The 22,024-nt window shown below is 53.5% G+C and overlaps 2 protein-coding genes across 10 annotated transcripts; both read left to right on the top strand.

Moving 5' to 3' along the window:
- Positions 1 to 557: 557 nt before the first annotated feature.
- On the top strand, positions 558 to 6,498 carry LOC140902585 (membrane-spanning 4-domains subfamily A member 4A). Of its 2 annotated transcripts, XM_073322823.2 has the most exons (7): positions 568 to 1,237; positions 1,774 to 1,957; positions 3,139 to 3,255; positions 3,957 to 4,013; positions 5,219 to 5,374; positions 5,534 to 5,653; positions 6,059 to 6,498. In XM_073322823.2, exons 2-7 carry the CDS (start codon positions 1,832 to 1,834, stop codon positions 6,152 to 6,154), a joined length of 672 nt encoding a protein of 223 aa, XP_073178924.1. In that variant the 5' UTR covers positions 568 to 1,237; positions 1,774 to 1,831; the 3' UTR covers positions 6,155 to 6,498. The 2 variants fall into 2 exon arrangements, with proteins under 2 accessions (XP_073178925.1, XP_073178924.1); XM_073322824.2 differs by lacking the exon at positions 5,534 to 5,653 and having other exon boundaries at positions 558 to 1,237.
- A 3,624-nt stretch (positions 6,499 to 10,122) lies between these two features.
- On the top strand, positions 10,123 to 21,219 carry LOC140902582 (membrane-spanning 4-domains subfamily A member 4D). 8 transcript variants are annotated; one of them, XM_073322814.2, is made up of 9 exons: positions 10,123 to 10,342; positions 12,901 to 12,992; positions 13,806 to 13,961; positions 14,051 to 14,128; positions 15,562 to 15,681; positions 16,497 to 16,553; positions 20,073 to 20,207; positions 20,474 to 20,593; positions 20,795 to 21,219. In XM_073322814.2, the coding sequence occupies exons 3-9, from the start codon at positions 13,815 to 13,817 to the stop codon at positions 20,909 to 20,911; spliced, it is 774 nt and encodes a 257-aa protein (XP_073178915.1). In that variant the 5' UTR covers positions 10,123 to 10,342; positions 12,901 to 12,992; positions 13,806 to 13,814; the 3' UTR covers positions 20,912 to 21,219. The 8 variants fall into 8 exon arrangements, with proteins under 8 accessions (XP_073178915.1, XP_073178914.1, XP_073178912.1 ...); XM_073322813.2 differs by having other exon boundaries at positions 13,803 to 13,961; XM_073322811.2 differs by having other exon boundaries at positions 12,901 to 13,075; positions 13,803 to 13,961.
- Positions 21,220 to 22,024: the final 805 nt, after the last annotated feature.

Here is a 22,024-nt window from a genome sequence, read left to right as displayed (position 1 = left end):
GTGGCAGCAGGGCTCCATTAGCACTTTGCTGAGCTCAGGCCAGTTCAAAGAGCTCAGAGAGTTGGCTGCCATGGGCTTTAGTGAATGAAAACAACCAAGGGCAGGAATTTCCCCCTGGGTGGAGCCAGCTCTGTGCTGGTTGCTCAAAGCCTGAACTGTGCTCAGATAATGAGCTACAGGTGGCTACATCTCAGCACTGGGTGAGCTGTCCCCATGGGGTGTTATGTGTGGCTGTTCCCCAGCTGCTCCACTCCAGAGGTAGGGCCTGTTGTTCAGGGTCAGAGACTGGAAAGTAGAGGGTTAATATCATGGGGCTTTCACTCACCACACCATCACTCCTGCAACAGAAATGGACTCCTCTGCACAAATCATCTGAGACCCATAACGCTGGGATTGGGTATGCAGAGCACTGAGATGCAGCTACATCTGGGGTGGGGCAGATGGGGAAAGCCGCATGAGGACAGCTTTCCCAGCGCTGGGATGCAGCCGCCTCAGGGGTGGGACAGCTGGGGAACAGCCACACATAACGGCACATGAGGACAGCTCACCTGGCACTGCGATGCAGCTCCCTCGGGTAGAGCAGGTAGGTCCCACAAATGCAACTGTTGTTTGTCAGCACCCGGAAGACACTTAGTGGCTGCCAAAAGAACAGCCGGGACACTCCGAACAGGTTACCCAAGGAACCGTGTCACTGGAAGGTTTTAAGACCGGGCTGGACACACCCTGTCAGGGCCGCTCGGGGGTCCCTCGGCTCTGACTTGGCCCCGGGGTGCTGGCCCTGAGGCCCTCTTGAGGTCCCCTCCAGCCCCGCATGTCTGGGAAACCTCCACACACGACATGGCCCAGAGGGCAGAGCCGCGCCGGGAGCTCGGTGGCCTGGCCCGCCAGGCCCGGCCCCTTTCGGCTGATCCCCGAGCCCTGACCTGCTGTCAAACCACCGGGCTGCAGGCTTGAGGCAGCGGCCGGACAGTTCCTCTCAGTCGCTCACCCATGGCACCAGCTTGTGCCCAGCCTGCTGCTGGGCTGGGTGTTTCTGCCAGCCTGGCCCGGAGGTACCAGGGCCAAATCCGCCCTTGCTCTATCCTCGTGCCAGAGGCCACTGGCTCCCCCCTCGCACGGGCCTCTCCCTCTTCCTCTCCCTCCCTGGCTGGGCACCAGGCCCAGCCACTTCCTGCCCAGGCAGACAGCCCGAGCTGCGGGGGCCTGCAGGAGCGGCCGGGGGTGCTAGGAGCCCAGGGCAAGTACAGCCTAGCATAGCAGGGGCACTGGGCAGCGGGGGGCGCTCTCTGGGGTGCATCAGCCACAGAGCAGCTGGGGGGCTGCGAGCCTTGGGGCTCTGGGGCAGACGGAGGCTGGGAGGGTCACTATGTCTGATGCCCTCCCACCACAGGCCTGGGAGAGATCCGCTAGCAAGCGGACAGGCAGAGATGGGAGGGGAAAGGTTTCCTGTGAAAAACTGGCTCTGTGCACCCCCCCCCCCAACCACTAGACCCTACTCCCCTCCCAGAGCCATAGAGAGAACCCAGGAGTCCTGGCTCCCAACCCTCCCTTCTCTAACCACTAGCCCCCACTTCCCTCCCAGAGCCATAGAGAGAACCCAGGAGTCCTGGCTCCCAACCCTCCCTTTTCTAACCACTAGACTCCCCCCCCCCCCCCCGCTCCCAGAGCCAGGGAGAAAACCCAGGAGTTCTGAATCCCAATTGTTCTCATCCTAAATGTGAGACTCTTCATTCTTTCCCCGTCCTTCTCTCTCTTTTCCTCTCCCTCATTTAGTTGCTGTGACGGCTCCTGTCAGCACTGCACAGGCCGGGAATAGGCACCTGCTGCCCTCATGGAGGCGGGGCCCTCCGGAGTCGTCCTGCTGACGCAGATCATACCCCAGCCCCACTCGTCAGCCTCCTCTGCCCCACCACGGCCCCTGCGGAAGTTCTACCAGGGGGAGCCACTGGCTCTGGGCGTGAGTCCAGCATAGCCGGAGGCTGGCCTGCGAAGGGGACCCAGGGGGACACAATGAGCCTTTCTGACTCCTTCTGCTGGCTGGGCCATTAACAGGAGGCGGCTGCTGCCCTTGCTGGGTGTAGTTGCCTGATTAGCTTGGACGGAAGACACTCAGGCTTTTAGGTGCAGGGGGTCCTATCCTTGGCCACAGGCTGTCATGTGTGGCCTTGGTATAGTGCTGTGGCACTGAGGATCCCAAAGTGCCTTAGAAATGTGGTTGGGGATGATTATCTCTGTAATACAGAGGGGGAAACTGAGGCACAGAGCTAGGTGGGTGCCTGACTGGAGACTTGCAGCGAGTCAGGGTCAGGATGCACAAGACCTGACCCTCTGAGCACCCTCCTCCCCTACGAGAGCTAGAAATAGAAGCCAGGAGTCCTAGCTCCTCTGCTGTAACCCACTAGACGCCCCCTCCCCTCCCAGAGCTGGGGATAGAACCCAGGAGTCCTAATTCCCAGCTGTTTTCATTAGGAATGTTCCACTTGGGAGCATGATGCAATTCCATTATTTTAATCCATTACTTCCAAACTAAGGTGATGGGCCATATAGACGAAAACAAAAGTAGATACATATCTAAGTTGATTAGATAGGTAGAGAGGAGCAAGTGGGACTTGCCAAGACTTACCTAGGTGCCTGCAGCTCATGGAAAGTGAAAGGGAGTTAGGCACCTAGCTCTGGCACTTTTGGGTTTGGGATCAATGGGAGTTAGGCACCTAGCTCTGGCACTTTTGTCAAGCCCAAGAGACACCCACCTGCATTCAGGTGCATAATTCCTTTGGAAATCTTGGCCTAAGTAGATGTAAGGACTAAGTAGCCATATAATTATCATCCCTAGCTCTTGGTAGCCCTTGTCATCAGTTGATCTCAAAGTACTTTACAAATGAGGTATCGTGAGGAAACAGACACAGGGAGGATAAGGCCAGTGGCAGAGTTGGGAACAGAACACGTCTCCTGAGGATCCGTCTAGAGGCTTTATCCTCTCATGAATGACTAGCCAAAATACAGAGACCCTGTGTAGTAGAGACTGTGTCACCGTGTGGTAGGGATGGAGTAACCGTGTAGTAGGGACTGAGTAACCATGTAGTAAGTTCCCCAGAATGCAGCTCCTGGCCAGTAACATGCCTCATGGTGTCTCTGCAGATCACACAGATACTCACGGGCATTGTGCAGATAGCTTTTGGCATCATCCTGACCCTGACGAATGACCACCACCAAGTGGCGATAAAGGTGGGGACCCCCTTTTGGACTGGGATCCTGGTAAGTCCTAGTGGTGGGGGCTTCGGGGTGTGTGTGTGCAAACAAGGAGTACATTGTCTCGGAATCCTCTCCGTAGGGCGGTTTAGCCAGCCAGCGCCGTGCCCTGAACCCGGCTTCCCAATGATCTTTGGAAGCCCAGCTGGTACTGCCAGGGGTGGCGGAGTGGCGACTGGGGCACTGGCCATGGGGCTAGAAGAGTTGGGGGTTGCTCCCTGAGCTGCCGCTGGCCTGCTGGGCGGGTTCGCATGTCCCGTCTGTGAGTCCTTGGGGTGGCCACTGGCTGTGTGTCTGTGCAGAGCACCGACCTATCACAGGTGCTTCTTTGGCCCCGATCCCCGCAGCACCTGGACCCCTCCCCCATCTTCAGCTGAGTCTCTGTAGGGCATACAGAGCCTGTGGCATGGGGAGAAAGGGAAGAATGGGGGGATCCAGAACCCCCTGGCATGGAAGGGAGGGGAAGTGGGGGACACATAAGGCCCTTGGCATGGTGGGGAGGGAGCCTCTGAGATGTGTAATGGGCATGAGAAATGTGTGACTCCCCTCCACCCCCGGTGTATTGATCCTCACCCTGCCTGTGAGGGAGGGAATGCCAATATACCTAATGCATGGAGGGGAAACTGAGGCACCAAGCGAGTGGGATGATCTCACCTGTTGGGTGAAGAGTGGGAAGCAGCTTTCACCCATCTCTGCTTTTCCTCCAGTACATCCTTTCGGGGTTCATTTGTGTGGAGGCTGCCAAGAACCCCAAGATCTCACTGGTAAGGAATGAGGTTTCTGTCCCTTGTTTTTTGAGCCAGTTGGAATATATTGGGGTTTCCCCCCCCGGGAAAGTTAATTGAAACATGAAAAATTGGCGGGGGGGGCGGGGGAAGAATTCACCAAAAATTCCAATGGAAACTTTTGACTTTTTTCTCAACACTGAAAATTCCCATCCCCAAACTGGCCAAACGGCTGAGAATTGAAACATTTTACCCCAAAACAGTCATGAAAGGAAGAATTTCCAGGGGGAAATTGCCCAAAATTGAAAAATTTCAGCCCAAAACAGCCACCAAACACCCCCCCCCCCAGTTTTTTCAGACAAAAACAGCAGCCCACCCCACACAGCTGAAAATGGCCAATTGGCTGCCAAAACTTGCCCCCAAAAGAGCAAATTTGTAGCTGGAAGCTGCTAAAAAGTGCAGGGAAAATGAAAAATGTCTACTCAAAATTGCCCCAAAGCCCAAAACGTTGCCACTGAAAACTGCCACGAATGGCTGAAAGCCGCCTGTTTCGGGCTGAAGATTGTAACAAGGATCAGAAGAAGAGCTCTGGAGAGCAGGCTAGCTTGCTTACGAGGAGAGGCTGAGGGAACTGGGATTGTTTAGTCTGCAGAAGAGAAGAGTGAGGGGGGATTTGAGAGCAGCCTTCAACTACCTGAAGGGGGGCTCCAAAGAGGATGGATCTAGACTGTTCTCAGTGGTAGCAGATGACAGAATGAGGAGTAATGGTCTCAAGTTGCAGTGAGGGAGGTTTAGGTTGCATATTAGGAAAAACTTTTTCACTAGGAGGGTGGTGAAGCACTGGAAGGGGTTCCCTAGGCAGGTGGTGGAATCTCCTTCCTTAGAGGTTTTTAAGGCCTGGCTTTGCAAAGCCCTGGCTGGGATGATTTAGTTGGGGTTGGTCCTGCTTTGAGCAGGGGGTGGGACTAGATGACTCCTGAGGTCCCTTCCAGCCCTGAGATTCTATGATTCTATGATTTCCCCAGCGGAAGCTGGGCCCCCACCAGCCTTGTCTCGCTAGACATTAAAATCTCCACCGACATGCTGTACCGTGGAAGCTGGACACAGGCTGAGGGTGTCTGGAGGGGTGCAGGAGGATTCAAGGGCAGGAGGGTGGCTGGGGAGATGCAGGGGTGGGAGGTGTGGGGTGTGTGGGCGACATAGCTGGGCGTCCTAGCCCCACATCTCTGATGCCTCCTCCCCAGGTGAAGGGCATGCTAGCTATGAATACCCTCAGCGCCATAGTGGCCGGAGTGGGAATCATCATCTGTTCGTTCTCGTTTGTCTTCTACTTCCCGGGAGTAACCTGCTACTGGATCGAGGAGTCCAAGTCCTGCGCGCCGACCTCCCGAGTGCCCACGGTGAGTCCGGCTGCCCCCTCGGCCTGCCCAGCTCTGCCCCATGAAGCTATCTGTGACCCGGGAGGCTCAGCAGGGGGCGCTGTGCTGCGGGGAGCGGGGGCTCAGCAGGGGGCGCTGTGTGTATTCTCAGTCAGTCCCTCGTGGATCTTCCCTGGCCAGGATACCATGTTCGGGGTGGTCATGATTCTCCTGGTCTTCACCATCCTGGAGTTCTGTGTCTCCATCTCCAGTGCTGCCTTCGGGTGCAAAACACTCTGCCGGGACAGCTACAGCGACACGGTGACAGCCTTTGTGCGAGGGGATGGGGGTCTTGGGGTTGGGGGGGGAGGGCTGGGAGCCAGGACGCCTGGGTTCTATCCCAGGCTCAGAGAAGGGAGTGGAGTTTAGAGTTTAAAGCCATGGGTGAGGACTCCTGGGTTCTATCCCTGGGTGTGTGAAACATTTGTCCAGCCCATCTTCTTTTTAAGTCAGTTGACAGATGTAGGAACCTCTCCCCGCCCGGCCCCCGTACTTCCCTAGGGGAGTTATTCCATGAACAATTTGTGTCTGTGCACTGCCCAATAGGGCTGCATGAGAATGTGGGGGGCAGGAAGGAGGAGTAGGGGGTATAGGGGAATGTGGGGGGCAGGGGAGTGGGTGGCCCTAGGGCTGCCCCTCATGCTCTCCTCCTGTCTCTCCCTCCAGTCTGTGGTGATTTATCAGAACATGGGGCCTCCAGCTGCCCTCGCCAATGACCCCCCCAAAGCCCCGCCCCCTTACCAGGACACCCAGACCCCTTGAGCCATGCCCCACTTCACCTGCTGACCGACCCCAACCACTCCGAGTTGCTGCCGGCTCTGCAGTGGCCCCCAGGGGGCAGCGCAGTATCTGGGCCAGCATTGTGGATGGTGACGACTGGGACTCACTCCTGATGGTGCCATCTACACTAACAGTGTGACAGCTTCCTTCTGCGGGATTTAAAGGGACGGTGCGAGGCTACAGTGTGGCAAATTACAGTTTCTTTCTTTCTTTCTTTCTTTCTTTCTTTCTTTCTTCTCCCCTGCCGACAGGATCTGATTCCTCTCTACTGCGCATTCACCCCTGATCTCCCTACACCCAATAAACGTGTTTCATACGAACGACCAGCCCCAGTTTCTGCCTCTGTTATTCATCAGGATCCCCTGACTTGGCGAAGGAACAGGGGCAGCCCAGGAATGGTCCTGGTATTGTAGGGGCTGCCAAAATGCTGGACCTGAGAACAGGTGAACTCGCTGAGATAAAGGCAGTGAGCTGAGAACAGGTGAACTCAGTGCATGGCACAGACCTTCAGTGCTGAGATAAAGGCAGCGTGCAGTGTGCATGTGGCAACTTGGATTGCCTTGAAAGCTGGTGTTCCTCTTGGGGCTACAGGGTAGGTTTAGAGCTCTAAATCGGGGGCAATTTGAGCGAGGCGTTCCCACGAGGCACCCCTCCCCCAAGAAAACAGTTTCTCTTAAGGTTAACAGATTCTCCGCATTCTCTTTGCACACAAACAGGGATCAAGCCAGGGGTCGGCTCCTGCCCCGAGCGGGCTCAGTCGCTCGCCATTTACCCCGGCTAGCACATGGCACCAACTTGCCCCTCGAGGGAGTAACGCTGAGCATGGGGTTCAACTGAGAGCATGGCGCTGGGGACGGGGGCATGGCTACTGGGCACATGCCAAAGGAATGATGCGGAGCCAGCATGCCCAGGCAGCCAGCCAGCCAGGCCGAGCTCCCCAATCTGGTGGAGGTTAAAGGAGCACGTTATTGGCAAATTGGAAAGGGCTCAAAGTCCGGCAGAGAAGGGAGTGAACATTAGGGGGTGGAAGGGTGAGGGGGCAGTGGAGATTTGAGTGGAGGTGGTTATGGAGAGGGGCCTGGGTGGTAGGGGACAGGAGTTAGAGGGATCAGAGGATGGGGTGGGGATTATGGTGACACTCCTCTGCAAAGGGGGGCAGTTCTAGTGGTTAGAGCAAGGGAGCTAGGACTCTTGGGTTCTCCTCTAGCTCTAGGAGTGGAGCGGGGCGGAACGGTTAGAGCAGGAGGCAAGGAGATAGAAGTTAATTGCAGGGAAAATCTTCCCCTCCCCCCCAAATCCAGCTGCCCCTGGAGGGGACTGTTCAGAACAATCTGTTCTCTTCCTGGGGCGGGAAGTGTCTGGGCCTGGAGCCCAGCCTGGGGAGGAAGAGGAACTAACGGGAGTGGGGAATGGGGGGAGCCAAGGAACTAGCCCTGGGGTGGGGCAGGCCCTGAAGGGTTAATATTGAGCAATGGTTTAGCAGTGACTCCCTCTGCCAGTAACTGTGACCTTGGAGCCGTGCTGAGCCCCCTGCAGCACGGTGCCCCCCCGCCCCACAGCACAATACTCCCCCGCCCCACTCCCGGCACAGTGCCCCCTGCTGAGCCCTCCCCCACTCCCTGCAGCATGGTGCCCCTCCTCCATTGTCAGAGTTACTGGCAGAGGGAGTCATTGCTAAATCATTACTCAATATTAACCCTTCAGGGGCTAGATCCTGAGTCTCCACACCCTAGGGCCAGTTCCTTGGTTCCCCACATCCCCCACCCTTCTTAGTTCCTTTTCCTCCCCTGGCCAGGCTGCAGGCCCAGATGCTTCCTGCCGCAGGCTGAGAACAGCTTGTGCTGTGCAGGCCCCTCCAGAGCAGCGCGGGAGCCGGGCATCGGGCGACGCAGCCTCATTCACCTCTGAGGACAGGACGCAATGGGCTTAAATTGCAGCAAGGGCAGTTTAGGTTGGGCATCAGGAAAAACGTCCTAACTGTCTGGGTGGTTAAGCCCTGGAACAAATTGCCTAGGGAGGCTGTGGAATCATTGGGTTTTAAAGAGCAAATTAGACAAACACCCGTCAGGCCTGGTCTGGCTGTTACAGTCCTGCCTTGAGTGCAGGGGACTGGACCAAAGGGCGCATGGAGGTCCCCTCCAGTCCTACACTTTGATGGTCACTGAACAAACCAACAACCTTCAAGAGAGTCTAATCAGTTCCTCCCTCAACCACTGCAGAGAGAGAGGATCAGATAGTATCTGAGAGCTGGGCTACACGACAGTTAGGTCGATATATGGCAGCTTACGTCACTTTAACTCTGTTCATGTCTACACTGCAACAGGGCTTCCGCCGATGTGAGTTGCCCGCTACACCGACCCAATAACGCCACCTCTGCGAGAGGTGTAGCGCTTAGGTGGGTGTACTTAGGGTGACGCAGTGGCTATGTAGACACTGTTACTTACATCTCCTGTTGGCTGTCAGCCCTGCATGGGGCTCACAGCCGGAGCCCTGCCACCAGGACTGACAGCTGGAGCCTGGCCCCCATCCCCACAGCACCTGGGTCCCTTCCCATCGTCAGAAGACTGGTGAAGTGAGGCCCGACACGCCGCTCAGTAGTATGTCTTTGTCCGTCTGTGTGGATGTTACAGGATAGTGTTTGAACGCTGCATCTGATCAGTGCCGAACTGTCAGGGAAGGGACCAGGCACCGATGGACAGAACCCTGTTGATTTGCGGGGGGGCACTAGAAAAACAGAAGGGAAAAATGGTGAGGGACTGTCACGGAGTCCCTGGGCAATGCTCTGGAACTGCTCCCCGCGAAGCCAGTCAGGACTCTGGGGAAGTCTCCTTTCTGTGAGCAGACTGTCTGCAGGACACACAGCTCACACAGCTTCCACCTTCCTGGGTCTGACCTCGGAGCATTCAGCATCCTCTGCCCCTCCGTGTGCTTCCGACAGCGAGTCCGCCCAGGCAGGGTCCTGGGGAAGCCAGAGGGTCCTGCACCCCAACTTCGCAGTCAGACGTGACTCTCAACCAGCCAGTAAAACAGAAATTTACTAGACTACAGGAACATGGTCTAAAACAGAGCTTGTAGGTGCAGAGAACAGGACCCCTCAGCTGGGTCCATTGTGGGGGGAGGCAGGGTCCATTGGAGGGGGAGCAGTGAGCCAGACAACCACGTCTGCACTTCACTCCATGTCCCCAGCCAGCCCCAAACTGAAACTCTCTCCAGCCCTTAGCTCTCACCTTGCAGGGGGGAAGGCCCATGCCATCAGGTGCCAGGAAACAGGGTGTTGGCCATTCTCTGTGTCCAGAGCCCTGCACACACCCGCCCTCTAGGGCTCTGCAACGATCATACACCCTTATCCCACCCCCTAGATACTTAAGAACTGCATAGGGGAAACTGAGGCACCCCCACAATAGTCAGAGGAAACATTAAGAACAGTCCCGCTTCACCACAGGGACATATAGAGCCACTGGCATGGGGAAAGAATGGGGGGATCTGGTATATGGGGGAGGGGCACACAGAGGCCCTGCCATGGGGCAGATTCCCTTGCGAACCTGTTCCAGTACTCAGCTCCCCTTAGAGTTAGCAAATTGGTCCTAATATCCACCCTCAGGCTCACCTGCTGTGGATTAACCGCCGCTTCTCCTCCTACCTTCGCTGGGCAAGGAGAACAGCTGACCCCCAGCCTCGTTAGAACAGCCCTGGGCCTATTTAAGGACTGTCATCAGGGCCCTGCTTTGTCACCTTTTTGCTTTGCAGCCCGCGTGTCCCCACGGGAAGTTTGGGGGCTGAGAAATCTGCATTTTCCAACAGCAAAACATCCCTCTGGAAAACCTCCCGTCAGCTCTGCCTAGAAGCACAACCGCAGCTCGGTGTCTCCAGCCCTCCCCTGCTTACCCTTACTTTGGGCAGGGGGAGGAAATGGTTAGTCTCCAGAGGTCCTGCTGCTGAGCAGCGTATTGCCTGCAGCCTGCTGACAGGAGCCATTTGTGCACCAGGCAAAGGGGTGCAGGGGAACTGGGACACTGTCCAGCCCCTGGCCTGCCTTACGCGTACTTTGGCACCAATCAGGGTGGCGATCGGTTCTGGAGCTTCCCAAAAAGGGCCCCTTGTTTACGGCATGGGGTCTAAGCTCAGCTCTTTCCTGCCAGAGTGAGAGCCAGCTGCAGAGCCGGATGGAGGGTAAGCCGGAGGCAGGATAGGATTGGGGAAGGGGATTTGCCATGGCTGGGTCTCTCTGGGGAGCGTGGCGGGTTGCTGGGATGGGGGCTGTCAGTTAGTGGCAGGGTCAGATGGAGCTGGGAGTTCAGGGGCAGGAGGGACTTGCGTACAGCACACACTCTGATACACACACACACTCAAATACCCCATAAACAGACACACACGTGGCCCCTTCTGACCTCAGAAGCTAGTCAAAGTAGGGGGTTCGGGGGATGTCCCAGCTGGAGGCAGAAATCGAGGCTAGCCAGGGATCGGCTTTGACACAGTTTTGTTTATTAGCAAGCAGAGTACAAAGCCCCATGTCTCTGCACCCAAATCACCCTGGTGTGGACACGTTAGGATTCTCCTGTCGACCTAGCTACCACATCTCATAGGGATGGATTCAGTACAGCGCTGGAAACCCCACCACCGACAAGGGTCTGCACGAGAGAGCTGTAGCCATGCGGCTGTAGTGTAGACACACTGCTTGTGTATGAGCTCAGTGTCTGGGTGTTCTCACACACAGCCCTGCCCAAAACAATACCCAGCCCCAAAACTCTGTCTGTCTGCGTGTGTGTGTGTGTGTCACACGCACCTTTTGTCTTTACTGGGGATTATGTTTACAGCTATGATAATGGGAGGGTGAGTTCACACCTGTCAACCTGACTAGGGTTTTAACCCAAATTATAGAGAGGTTTCACCCAGCTCATAACACACACACACACACACACACACACACACTCAAGAGACTCACAACAACAATGGACACAAACACACAGTCACACTCCTGCCACACTCACATATACACACATGTTCACACACACACTCAGAGACAGACACACACAAGAGAAACATTCACACACAATCTCTCTCACACCCACCCACTGAAGCACGCTTACAGACACATCAAGCTGGCAACCATAGAGATGCAACAGGGACACATGGACAGTCCCACACAGTAAGACACACAGAGGGTCACATGCACACACAGACAAACTGACAGTCCCATGCACAGACAATCAGACACACAGAGAGCACATGCACACACAGAAACACGGACAGTCCCCCCACCCACAGACAGTCAGACACACAGAGAGTCCCATGCACACACGGACAGTCCCCCCCACACAGACAGTCAGACACACAGAGTCCCATGCACACACGGACAGTCCCCTCCACACAGACAGTCAGACACACAGAGTCACATGCACACACAGACAGTCGTCCCCCTCACAGAGTCACATGCACACAAGTTTCAGAGTAGCAGCCGTGTTAGTCTGTATTCGGAAAAAGAAAAGGAGTACTTGTGGCATCTTAGAGACTAACCAATTTATTTGAGCATAAGCTTTCGTGAGCTACAGCTCACTTAATCGGATGCATAAAAGTGGAAAATGCAGTGAGGATGTTTTTATACACACAGATCATGAAAAAATGGGTGTTTATCACTTCAAAAGGTTCTCTCTCCCCCCACCCCACTCTCCTGCTGGTAATAGCTTATCTAAAGTGATCACTCTCCTTACAATGTAAGGATAAGCTATTACCAGCAGGAGAGTGGGGTGGGGGGAGAGAAAACCTGGATTTGTGCTGGAAATGGCCCACCTTGATTATCATACACATTGTAAGGAGAGTGCTCACTTTAGATAAGCTATTACCAGCAGGAGAGTGGGGTGGGGGGAGAGAAAACCTTTTGAAGTGATAAACACCCATTTTTTCATGATTTGTATAAAAACATCCTCACTGCATTTTCCACTTTTATGCATCCGATGAAGTGAGCTGTAGCTCATGAAAGCTTATGCTCAAATAAATTGATGCACACAAGGACAGTCCCACCAGACAGTCAGACACATAGAGAGTCACATGCACATACAAACAGTCACACACACACACACACACACACGCTCTTAGTCCATTGTGGAAACTCAGTGGCTCAGAATCTGGGCTCCTTACTGGGGCTGGGGCTCTGGATATAACCACAGTGTTTTGGGGGACACCCTCCCCCCCAACCTGTATCAGCCCTGGCCTGTGCATCTCTCCTGACTCCCAGGTCCTCTTCCCTTTCCAGACCACCTCCCCTTCCTGTCATAGCCATCTCTGCTGGGGCCCCCTACTGAGCCCCCTGCAGCATGGCCTACTGGGGGGGTCTACCTCCTGCCCACTCCAGCTCCAGGTGGGGCTGCTAGTCAGGTTGCTCTGTTTTAGCTCATTTCTGCTCAGTTCATGGGATCCCTCAGCCGGGGCTCTGCTCTTTACCAGGCAAGAAAAATGGCACAAAACTCCATGCTCAGCCAGAACCAACCTCAGCCCTGCCTCTCACACCCTCTCTGTACCCAAACCGGCGGGTTCTTCACTACCATGGAGGTTTCCAGTGGAACCCAACCTGGGCCATGGGGGAAGTTGGGAGACACACCGGAGTTCACAGCATCCCCTGCTGCTCACTGAAGCGATGCCGATGTGGAGGGCTAGAGCTAGGGTGATGATAACATGACCTGGGTGGAGGTGGAGTGTTATGAATGGATCATCACCCCATTCCCTCCTGGCAGAAAAAGAAGACCTTGAATTTTTCCCACACTTTGATTAGACTGAGACTCTTCCCAGACTGCGCCTCACTGAATTCTCGTTCACTGAGAAGCTGGTTTGTACAGCTCTGAAATTCTGCTGTGATGTTGGTGTGAGCGGTGGGAAACTGGTGTGAGTGGTGGGATACTGGTAATCAAGGTGAGATATTGGTGTGAGAGGTGGGAAAGTGGTGTGAGTGATGGGAAACTGGCATCAGGCATGGGATATTGGTGTTAGCTGTGGGATATTGGTATTCGATGTGAGATATTGCTGTGAGAGGTGGGATACTGGGGTTAGCTGTGGGATATTGGTGTCAGTCGTGGGATACTGGGGTTAGCTGTGGGATACTGGGGTGAGAGCTGTGAAACAGATCTGACATGTGGGACACTGGCGTCAGTTGTGTGAAAGGTGGGATACTGGTGTTAATACTGGTGTCAGTGGTGGGATACTGGTATGAATGGTGAGAAACTGGTGTTAGCAGTGGGATCTTGGTGTTAGTAGTGGGATACTGGGTGAGAGGTGGGAAATTGGTTTTAGAAATGGGATATCGGTGTCAGCCAAAGGAACAACTATCCCATTGCTCCACTGCCACATGGTGGGAAGGGCCACGTTCCATGGGGCACAGACTGTGGGAGCCACGTTTGGTTCAGTAGCGCCCCCTGCTGCGGGTGAAACTGATGGCAATATTAAAGGGGTGAATGAGGGTGATATTAACATGGGGGTGATTGGGCACCACAAGGAAAACCCTGATCTGTATCTCCCCCAGATAGGGCAAGGGGTGACCCAGATGAGCTGGGTGCGGGGGTTGTTTGTTATCCTGGGAGGGGGGTGTCTTTTACCTCCCCAATGTCCTGCCAGCACAAAGAAAGCCCAGCTCTTATCTCAGCAGGGTTCTGCTATGGCCACCACCATGACAGCCAGCTCAGCCAGCCCCATCACCATCATCAACAGCTTCATCACCCAACCCCACACGGCCAGTGCTGCCATCTCAGCCAAACTGCAGCCCCTGGAGAAGTTCTACAAGGGGGAGCCACTGGCCCTGGGGGTGAGTATCCTGTGCACTGGGGCGGCTTCCCCACCCACCTGGGACAATCAGCTAATGAGAGCTTGTTCTGATGATGTCGTGGTTTGAAGGTGGTGTCCCATTGGCCAAAGGATGCTAGGGGGTGGAATTCCAGAAGACGACTCCCTCCAGCTCTTAGGATAAACTGGGTAGGTGTTTACGTGACCCAGCCCCGTCCTCTTGCTGCCCCCATGTTTGCCTGAACGTGGGCCTCGTGCCAGGGAGGAGCCTGGCCTGGTTACCCCAGACACACCAGCATCGTTCTTGCAGAGAATGCAGCCGGCTGGGGCCAGCATAATCCCCTGACAGTGGGCACCTATTCCTCCTGTACCTGCCAGACCATGGGGCGCTGGTACGGCAGGCAGTGCTGGCGTGTCCCCCTGACCGTTGCTTTTCAAGCCCAGAACCCCCCAGGCCAACCTGCATCCAGCCTGTCTGTATTTCAGCATGGCTGACTTCCCTGGTGGGAGCCATGGGGTGGTTCACAGGGACTGTGGCTTCTGTTGGGATTATAATTACCAAATTTTTGTGGTGATAAACCATAGAAACATTAGATTTGTCTCCCTGATGGCCTGCATCAGACCCTTGGGACCATCTAGCCTGGAAACCTGTCCCCTCCCTGATGACCCAGATCAGACGCATGGGTCCTTAGGCCTGGTATCACATCCCCTCCCTGCCACCCTGGATCCGACCCACGAGCCCATCTAGCCTGGTATCACATCCCCTCCCTGCCACCCTGGATCAGACCCATGGCCCCAGTCAGCCCAGTACCCTTCCCAACTCTCCCTGCTATGTCAGATCTGATCAATGGGCCTACTTACTCCTTCCCTACCATAAACTCCTAGTGTGCCCCTTGGGCAACTCCCTTAATCTTCCTCTGTGCCTCAGTTTCTCTACCTCTACAATAGCGATAACACCACATTTGTGCCTCCCAGGGTGTGGGGGTGGGGAGGATCAGTGCATTAGACTAAGACTATCAGAGGCTATGGTGATGGCAGGGCCGTCCCTAGAGGGGTGCGGGCCCAGGATATACGTGCCAAGTTTCTTATCAGACCCCGCCCAGGCCCCACCCCCACTCCACCCCTTCCCCTAAGGCCCCACCCCGCCTCTGCTCCTACCCTGCCCAGTTCTTCCCCCTCCCACAAGCATGCTGTGCCCTTGCTCCTCTCCCCTCCCTCCCAGCGCCTCCTGATGCTGCAAAAAACTTCTGATCCATGGCAGGCAGTAGGTGCTGACTGGCAGGGCCCACTGGCGGGCAGGAGGTGGTAGGGGAAGGGAGAGGTTCTGGTGGTGGGGGTCCTCCTCACCCCCCCCGCCCACTTGCCGCTCACCTCCCTATTTGCCTCCTCACCCCACTCGCTCACCTGCCCACCCCCGCCTCACCTCTCCGCCCACGCGGGGGCCCCCAAAGTGTGGGGGCCGGAGCAGTGGCTCCGATTCGCCGTACCCAAGGGATGGCTCTGGATGATAGGCACCAGATCAATACCCAAGACAGAGGGACCTGTTAGGAGCACCAAGGGGAAAGCGACCCCCAGTGAGCTCGGAGTGCAGTGATGAAATTCTTGGCTTCACTTCCTGGTAGATCACCCAGATCCTAGTTGGAGCCGTGCAGGTTGCTGTCGGGATGGTGATGGCTATGGTCAACTCCTATTTGTGGATATTAGCATTGACTGTGCACGTCCCGCTATGGAGTGGGTTGCTGGTAAGTCTCCACCCCACCCCGCCTTCTGCCATCGGGTCACATGTAGGAGCAGGGAAGGATTGGAGCATACTCAGTGCAGACAGATCCTTTGGAGAATCTAGCTGCCAAATTCTAACACATCTCTATGGAGCATGTGCAAACAGAAATTTTTCAGATGCTTATAATTTGGCCAAATTTGAGTGGACTTTTTATGGAACAGCAAAAGGCACATCCCTGTCCCCAGGGTGACCTCCTCCCCCGCCACATTTCCAGGCCCTGCTCCAAAGCATGCAGGCCCTACAGCTTCTCAATGAAACAGTTGTAAGAATTATTCTTACCAGGGTCAAAACAACGTATTTTCCCCTAGCCTCATCCTCAGCAATGGCTGAATGATTTGGACTGAAATTTATCCCCAAAATCAAGCCTGCAGCAGACCGTGAATGGGAAATTTCAGCCCTAATAGTTAATGCTTGGCAAAGTTATCAGCACCTGAAAGTAGGATCTGATAAGGATGTGTCGGGCAACATTACCTCTAGGTGGCGCTAGCAGCAGACCCTACAATAGGATACGTGGGGCTCTAATCCCACCAGGCAGCTCGCCAGGGCTCAGGAGAGAAATATAGAGACGCTCAGGGTCAGGCTGTGGGTGGATCAGCACAGACGTTGGCTCCCATGTGACCACCAGTCTTCATCCTGTCTCCTGCTGGACTACCTCTCCCAAGCACACCCTAGTCTAGTATTTCCCAGCATCCACAGCACCTATCCACCCCTGCTGTGCTCCGCTAACCCTAGACACAGGCACAGCACTGCTTCTAACCCTTTCTCTCCCCCACACAGTACATCATCTCGGGGTCCATCTCAGTGGTGGCTGCAAAGAATCCCAAGATACCACTGGTACGAATTGATGCCTCAGTTTCCTATCTATCTATCTATCTATCTATCTATCGTGAGAAAGTTCCTCCTTTGCGTTGGTGGGTTCTGCTCTTTCTGGCAGGTTTGCTCACCTCAGAGCTTCACAGCAGTCCGCACTTTGGCTCCTTTTGTTAGTGGCACAAACCTGTTGTTCGCTCAGCTAACCCCATCACTGGCCAGCATGGGGAAAAGGAGGAGAACAGTCCCCGCAGTCTCTGCTGGCCCATCTAATGGGTTGAGGGACAGGCCAGAGACCTTCCCCTCTGGTGGGACCCACAGTCCAGATCAACACCTCTTATATCAAACAGGGAGTTGGGGGGATAGGAGGAACCTGGGCCTGCCCTCTACTCCAGGTTCCAGCCCAGGGCCCTGTGGATTGCAGCATCTATAGTGTCTCCTGTAAGAGCTGCGTGACAGCTACAACTCCCTGGGCTACTTCCCCATGGCCTCCTCCCAACACCTTCTTTGTCCTCACCACAGGATCTTCCTCCTGATGTCTGATAACGCTTGTACTCCTCAGTCCTCCAGCAGTATGCCTTCTCACTCTCACCTTTTTGCACGCCTCTTGCTCCCAGCTCCTCGCACACACGCCACAAACTGAAGTGAGGTCCTTTTAAAAACCAGGTGTCCTGATTAGCCTGCCTATCCTAATTGATTCTGGTAGCTTCTTAATTGGCTGCCTTAATTGGTTCCAGCAACTTCCTGATTGTTCTGGAACAGCCCATTATCTTACTCAGGGAAAAAGGGATCTGCTTAATCCAGGGCTAATACATCTACCTTCTATCACTCTCCTGTAGCCATCTGGCTTGACCCTGTCACACTATCTATCTACAAGAGCAGAAGCTTGAAGGGACTAAATCAGACAGATTAAGGAACAAAATGAGTTACACCTGTCAAGGAACATAAAAAGCAACAAGAAGAGGTTCTATAAATACATTAAGAGCAAGAGAAAGATGGCAGCAAGTGTAGATCCACTACTTAGTGGGGAAGGAGAGCTAATAACTCATGACATCAAGAAGGCTGAGGTGTTTAATATAGGGCTGTCAACTGCAGTTAATGCATGCAATTAACGCAAAACAAACAAACATGATTAAAAAATAGTTGCAATTAATTACAGTTTCAATAGCACCGTTAAACAATAATAGAATATCAATTTAAATTTATTATAAATATTTTTGGATGTTTTTCTACATCTTCAAATATACTGATTTCAGTTACAACACAGAATACAAAGTGTGCAGTGCTCACCTTATATTCTTATTTTTGATTACAGATATTGCACTGTAAAAAAGATAAACAAAAGAAATAGTATTTTTCAGTTCACTTCCTACAAGTACTGTACTGCGATCTCTTTATCCTGAAAGTGCAACTTACAAGTGTTGAATTTTTTTTTTTACATAACTGCACTCCAGAACAAAACAGTGTAAAACTTTACAGCCTATAAATCCCCTCAGTCCTTCTTCTTGTCAGCCAATCGCTCAGACAAACAAGTTTGTTTACATTTACGGGAGATAATGCTGCCCGCTTCTTATTTACAATGTCACCTGAAAGTGAGAACAGGCATTCGCATGGCACTGTTGTAGGCAGTGTTGCAAGGTATTTATGTGCCAGATGGGCTAAACATTCGTATGCCCCTTCGTGGGTCGACTTTTAGGCTCTAAAGTTTTACATTGTTTTGGTTCTGAGTGCGGTTATGTAAAAGAAAAAAATAAATTCTACAATTATAAATTGCACTTTCCCGATAAAGGGAGTGCACTACAGTACTTGTAGGAGGTGAATTGAAAAATGCCATGTTTATTTTGTTTTACAGTGCGATATCTGTACTCAAAAATAAGAATATAAGGTGATCACGGTACACTTTGTGTTCTGTGTTGTAATTGAAATCAATATATTTGAAGATGTAGAAAAAAATCCCAAAATGTTTATCATAAATTTAAATCGGTATTCTGTTATTGTCTAACAGTGCAATTAAAACTGCGATTAATCACGACTATTATTTTAATCTCGCGATTATTTTTGTAAATCGATTGGCATTCCTAGTTTAATATCTACTTTTCTTCAATTTTCCCTAAAAAAGGTTAATGGTGACCAGATGCTCAACACAATTAATATTGACAACCAGGGAGAAGGAACACAAGCCAAAATAGGGAAAGAACAGGTTAAAAAAATATTCAGATAAGTTGGATGTATTCAAGTCATTAGAGCCTGATTAAATTCAACCCAGAGTACTTAAGGAACCAGCTGAATCTAAGGCTTTTGACACAGTCCCTCAAGACAAGCTCATGAGCAAATGAGGGAAATGAAGTCTTGATGAAATTCCTATAAGGTGGGTGCACAGCTGGTCAAAAGAGTAGTTACAAATGGTTTGCTGGGAAGCTGTGAGAGCTTATCAAGTGGGATCCCGCAGTAGTTCTTCCTGGGGCCAGTACTATTCAATATGTTCTTTAATGGCGTGGACGATGGAGTGGAAAGTACACTTATGAAATGTGCAGATGACACCAAGCTGGGAGGGGTTGCAAGCATTTGGGGTGACAGGATTAGAATTAAAAAAGGCCTTGACAAATTGGAGAATTGGTCTGAATTCAAAAAGTGAAAGGAAAAATCAAATGCACAGGTACAAAATGGGGAATAACTGGCTAGGGGGTTGCTGAAAAGAAGCTGTTATAGTGGATCACAAACTGAATATGCGTCAAGGCTGTGATGCAGCTGAGAAAAAGGCTAATATCATCCTGGGGTATTAACAGGACTGTTGTATGTAAGGGATGGGAGGTAACTGTCCAAGCTCCTTGGCACTGGGGAGGCTTCAGCTGGCATATTTTATCCAATTCTGGGCACCACACTTTAGGAAAGATGTGGACAAATTGGAGAGAGGCCTGAGGAAAGCAACAAAATGACAAAAGGTTTAGAAAAGCAGACGTCTGAGGAAAGGTGAAAAAAGCGGGCATGTATAGTGGTGAAAGGAAGTTGGAGGAGGGGCCTGATAACAGCCAAGGGGAGGTCAGGTCTGGAACAGGCTTCTCAGGGAGGTTGTGGAATCCCCGTCATTGGAGGTGTACAAGAACATGTTGGACAAGCATTTGTTGTCAGGGATGGTCTAGGGTTATTTGGTCCTGCCTGAGTGCAGAGAGCTGGACTCGATGACCTCTTGAGGTGCCTCCCACATCTTATCTATCTATCTATCTATCTATCTATCTATCTATCTATCTATCTATCTATCTATCTATCTATCTCTTATACCCACAATCACTCATTCTTTCCAAAGCGGTTGGAATGATTTGAACCGTACCTCAACCCAGCGTCGCAATTTAGCCCCTAAATGTTCCTGCTACAGCAATGGGAGTGAACATTATGATCACAAGAATGGGATGTCAAAGTGAGGGCTCTCCCCGCTGCTGTTGGGGGGGTCTTCCCCGAGAGGGGCTTGGCTTCATGCCATGTTGTCTGCGTGTGTCCAGCTGGGCTCTCAGCGCACTCCTCTCCCTACCCCCATCTCCTGGCCAGGTGAAAGGCAGCCTGGGAATGAACATCATCAGCTCGGTGCTGGCCGGATGTGCCATGATCCTGTACCTGATCAGTTTGATGGAATCCAGGTATCAGTCCAGGTGTGACTGGTACCCAGAGAATTGCTTCCCTTATGTGAGTACCTGGTATCACCGCACGAGGGCAGGGCTGTCAGTGCAACCATCCCCTTGCTCCCATGGGGACCAACCTGCCTCCCATGGCCACCCCTAGGGACTGCCTTAACCAGCTGGCAGGGAATGGGGCACGGGGTCTTTCCCCTCCAAGGGGCGCTGGCTCTGATCCAGCCCAGGGTGGGGACTGGCTGGCTTGCGGGGTAAGGTTGAGGGAATGGGACATGGGGCCTTTGTCCTGTAGGGAATTCAACAGTTTCCCGTTGGCAGAAGGTAACCATGGCCTGTATCATGGTTCTGTTCCTGTTCACCTTCCTGGAATTCTGCGTCTCCATCTCCACTGCGGCCTTTGGGTGCAAAACCGTCTGCCGGGACAGCTACAGCCAAGTGGTAATGATGCGTCACCATGGGGCCTGTATTAATGACAGGGACGGTGGAGGGGAGGGGGGTCTAGTGGGTTAAAGTGTGTGGGGGGGGCGGGGGAGCTGGGACTCCAGGGTTCTATACTGGGAGCACATCACTGGGGCGTTGCTGGGCTGAGAGGTGCGCTTGAGTCCTGTCCTGATAGGTTGTCCTTACCTTTTCCTCCAGTCTGTGGTCATTTACCAGAACATGGTGCCTCCAGGTGACCCAACTACTGCCACCAACACCCACACGGATGCTGTTGCCTGCACTCCTCCCCCTTACAAGGGCCTCGCCACCGCATGAGCTGTTAACTAGGGCAGCCACTGCCTGGGTCACCAGCTCCCTACATACCGTGCCCACCTGTGCCTTGCTGGAGACCAAAGCAGCAGAGTGGGAACTGGTCGTAGCATCTCGCTCCCGACACTGAGCCTGCTGACCCCCATGCACTGATCACACTGACCATGGAGAGAGACATGTCCCTACAGCATCACACAATCGATCTGCCGGTCTCAATGCCTTTTCCATCCTACCCCTGTGCATGGGATCTCAGCCCCAGGTCCCACCACTCTATAACATGTCCAGGCTGCCTGCAATAAAACCTTTGTCTCTAATCATCCAGCCCTCATTTCGCTCCTCTGTTCAGTGGGATCCCCTGATCCTAAGCCCCAGCCCCAGGTTGTTGGGGGGTTTATCTGGACTGTCCCTGCTACCCCCCACTAACAGGGCCAGTGTGTGCTGGGACCCAGGATGAGGTGCCTGGAGCCTGAGGAGGTGGGGACAGGGAGGACGGCAGGAGTGACTGTGAGAGCAGCTTTGTGGGGGTTGTTGGAGAGAGACAGGACATGCAACAGAAAGAGAGAGAAATTACCATAGCTGGGATAGAACTCTGGCTCCCAGCCCCTGCTGCTCTAACCTACCAGACACCCCTCCCCTCCCAGAGCTAGGATAGAACCCAGGAGTCCTGGCTCCTAGCTTCCCACACTGAGCACTAGACCCCACTCCCCTCCCAGAGCTTACGGTAGAATCAAGGAGTCCTGGCTCCCAGCCCCCCTGCTCTAATCTGCTGTGATTCTTCCCCACTCCCTTCCCAGATCCCCCCACCCTTCAGTGATCTGGGACCTCCCCCCAAGAGAACTCAGCAGGGTGATTCCCAGAGAACCCCAGTCCCCAAGCCCACCCTCCCTCCAGCTTGCTTGGTCTCCGTTGGGCTCTGGGGCTGGAGACATCTGAGCTGGTAGCCCAGCCAAGAGCCACGAGACCCATTCTCTGAAGCCTCAGAACTTTTCACCCCACTGTCCATCACTGATGTTTGACCATATCCCCAGGCCTGGCACCTCTGGGCCTGCATCTGTGCTCCAAAATTTGGGTGCCTGCCCTGCCTTCATTTAGCACTAAGCTTTTAGGTTTGGTCTCATT

Source organism: Lepidochelys kempii, chromosome 24 (assembly GCF_965140285.1).
Source record: "Lepidochelys kempii isolate rLepKem1 chromosome 24, rLepKem1.hap1, whole genome shotgun sequence".
Lineage (NCBI taxonomy): Eukaryota > Metazoa > Chordata > Testudines > Cheloniidae > Lepidochelys > Lepidochelys kempii.
Note: the sequence above shows the minus strand (reverse complement) of the source record. Positions and strands in the feature narration are given on the sequence as shown.

What these genes read in the sequence shown, in the direction of transcription:
- LOC140902585 (XM_073322823.2), top strand. Translation starts at nt 1,832, where the DNA reads ATGGAGGCGGGGCCCTCCGGAGTCGTCCTGCTGACGCAGATCATACCC. An exon ending in CGACCTCCCGAGTGCCCACG is followed by an intron (nt 5,375 to 5,533) that starts GTGAGTCCGGCT and finishes TTCCCTGGCCAG; the next exon opens with GATACCATGTTCGGGGTGGT. An exon ending in GGGACAGCTACAGCGACACG is followed by an intron (nt 5,654 to 6,058) that starts GTGACAGCCTTT and finishes CTCTCCCTCCAG; the next exon opens with TCTGTGGTGATTTATCAGAA.
- LOC140902582 (XM_073322815.2), top strand. Translation starts at nt 13,815, where the DNA reads ATGGCCACCACCATGACAGCCAGCTCAGCCAGCCCCATCACCATCATC. An exon ending in CGCTATGGAGTGGGTTGCTG is followed by an intron (nt 15,682 to 16,496) that starts GTAAGTCTCCAC and finishes TCCCCCACACAG; the next exon opens with TACATCATCTCGGGGTCCAT. An exon ending in AGAATCCCAAGATACCACTG is followed by an intron (nt 16,554 to 20,072) that starts GTACGAATTGAT and finishes TCTCCTGGCCAG; the next exon opens with GTGAAAGGCAGCCTGGGAAT.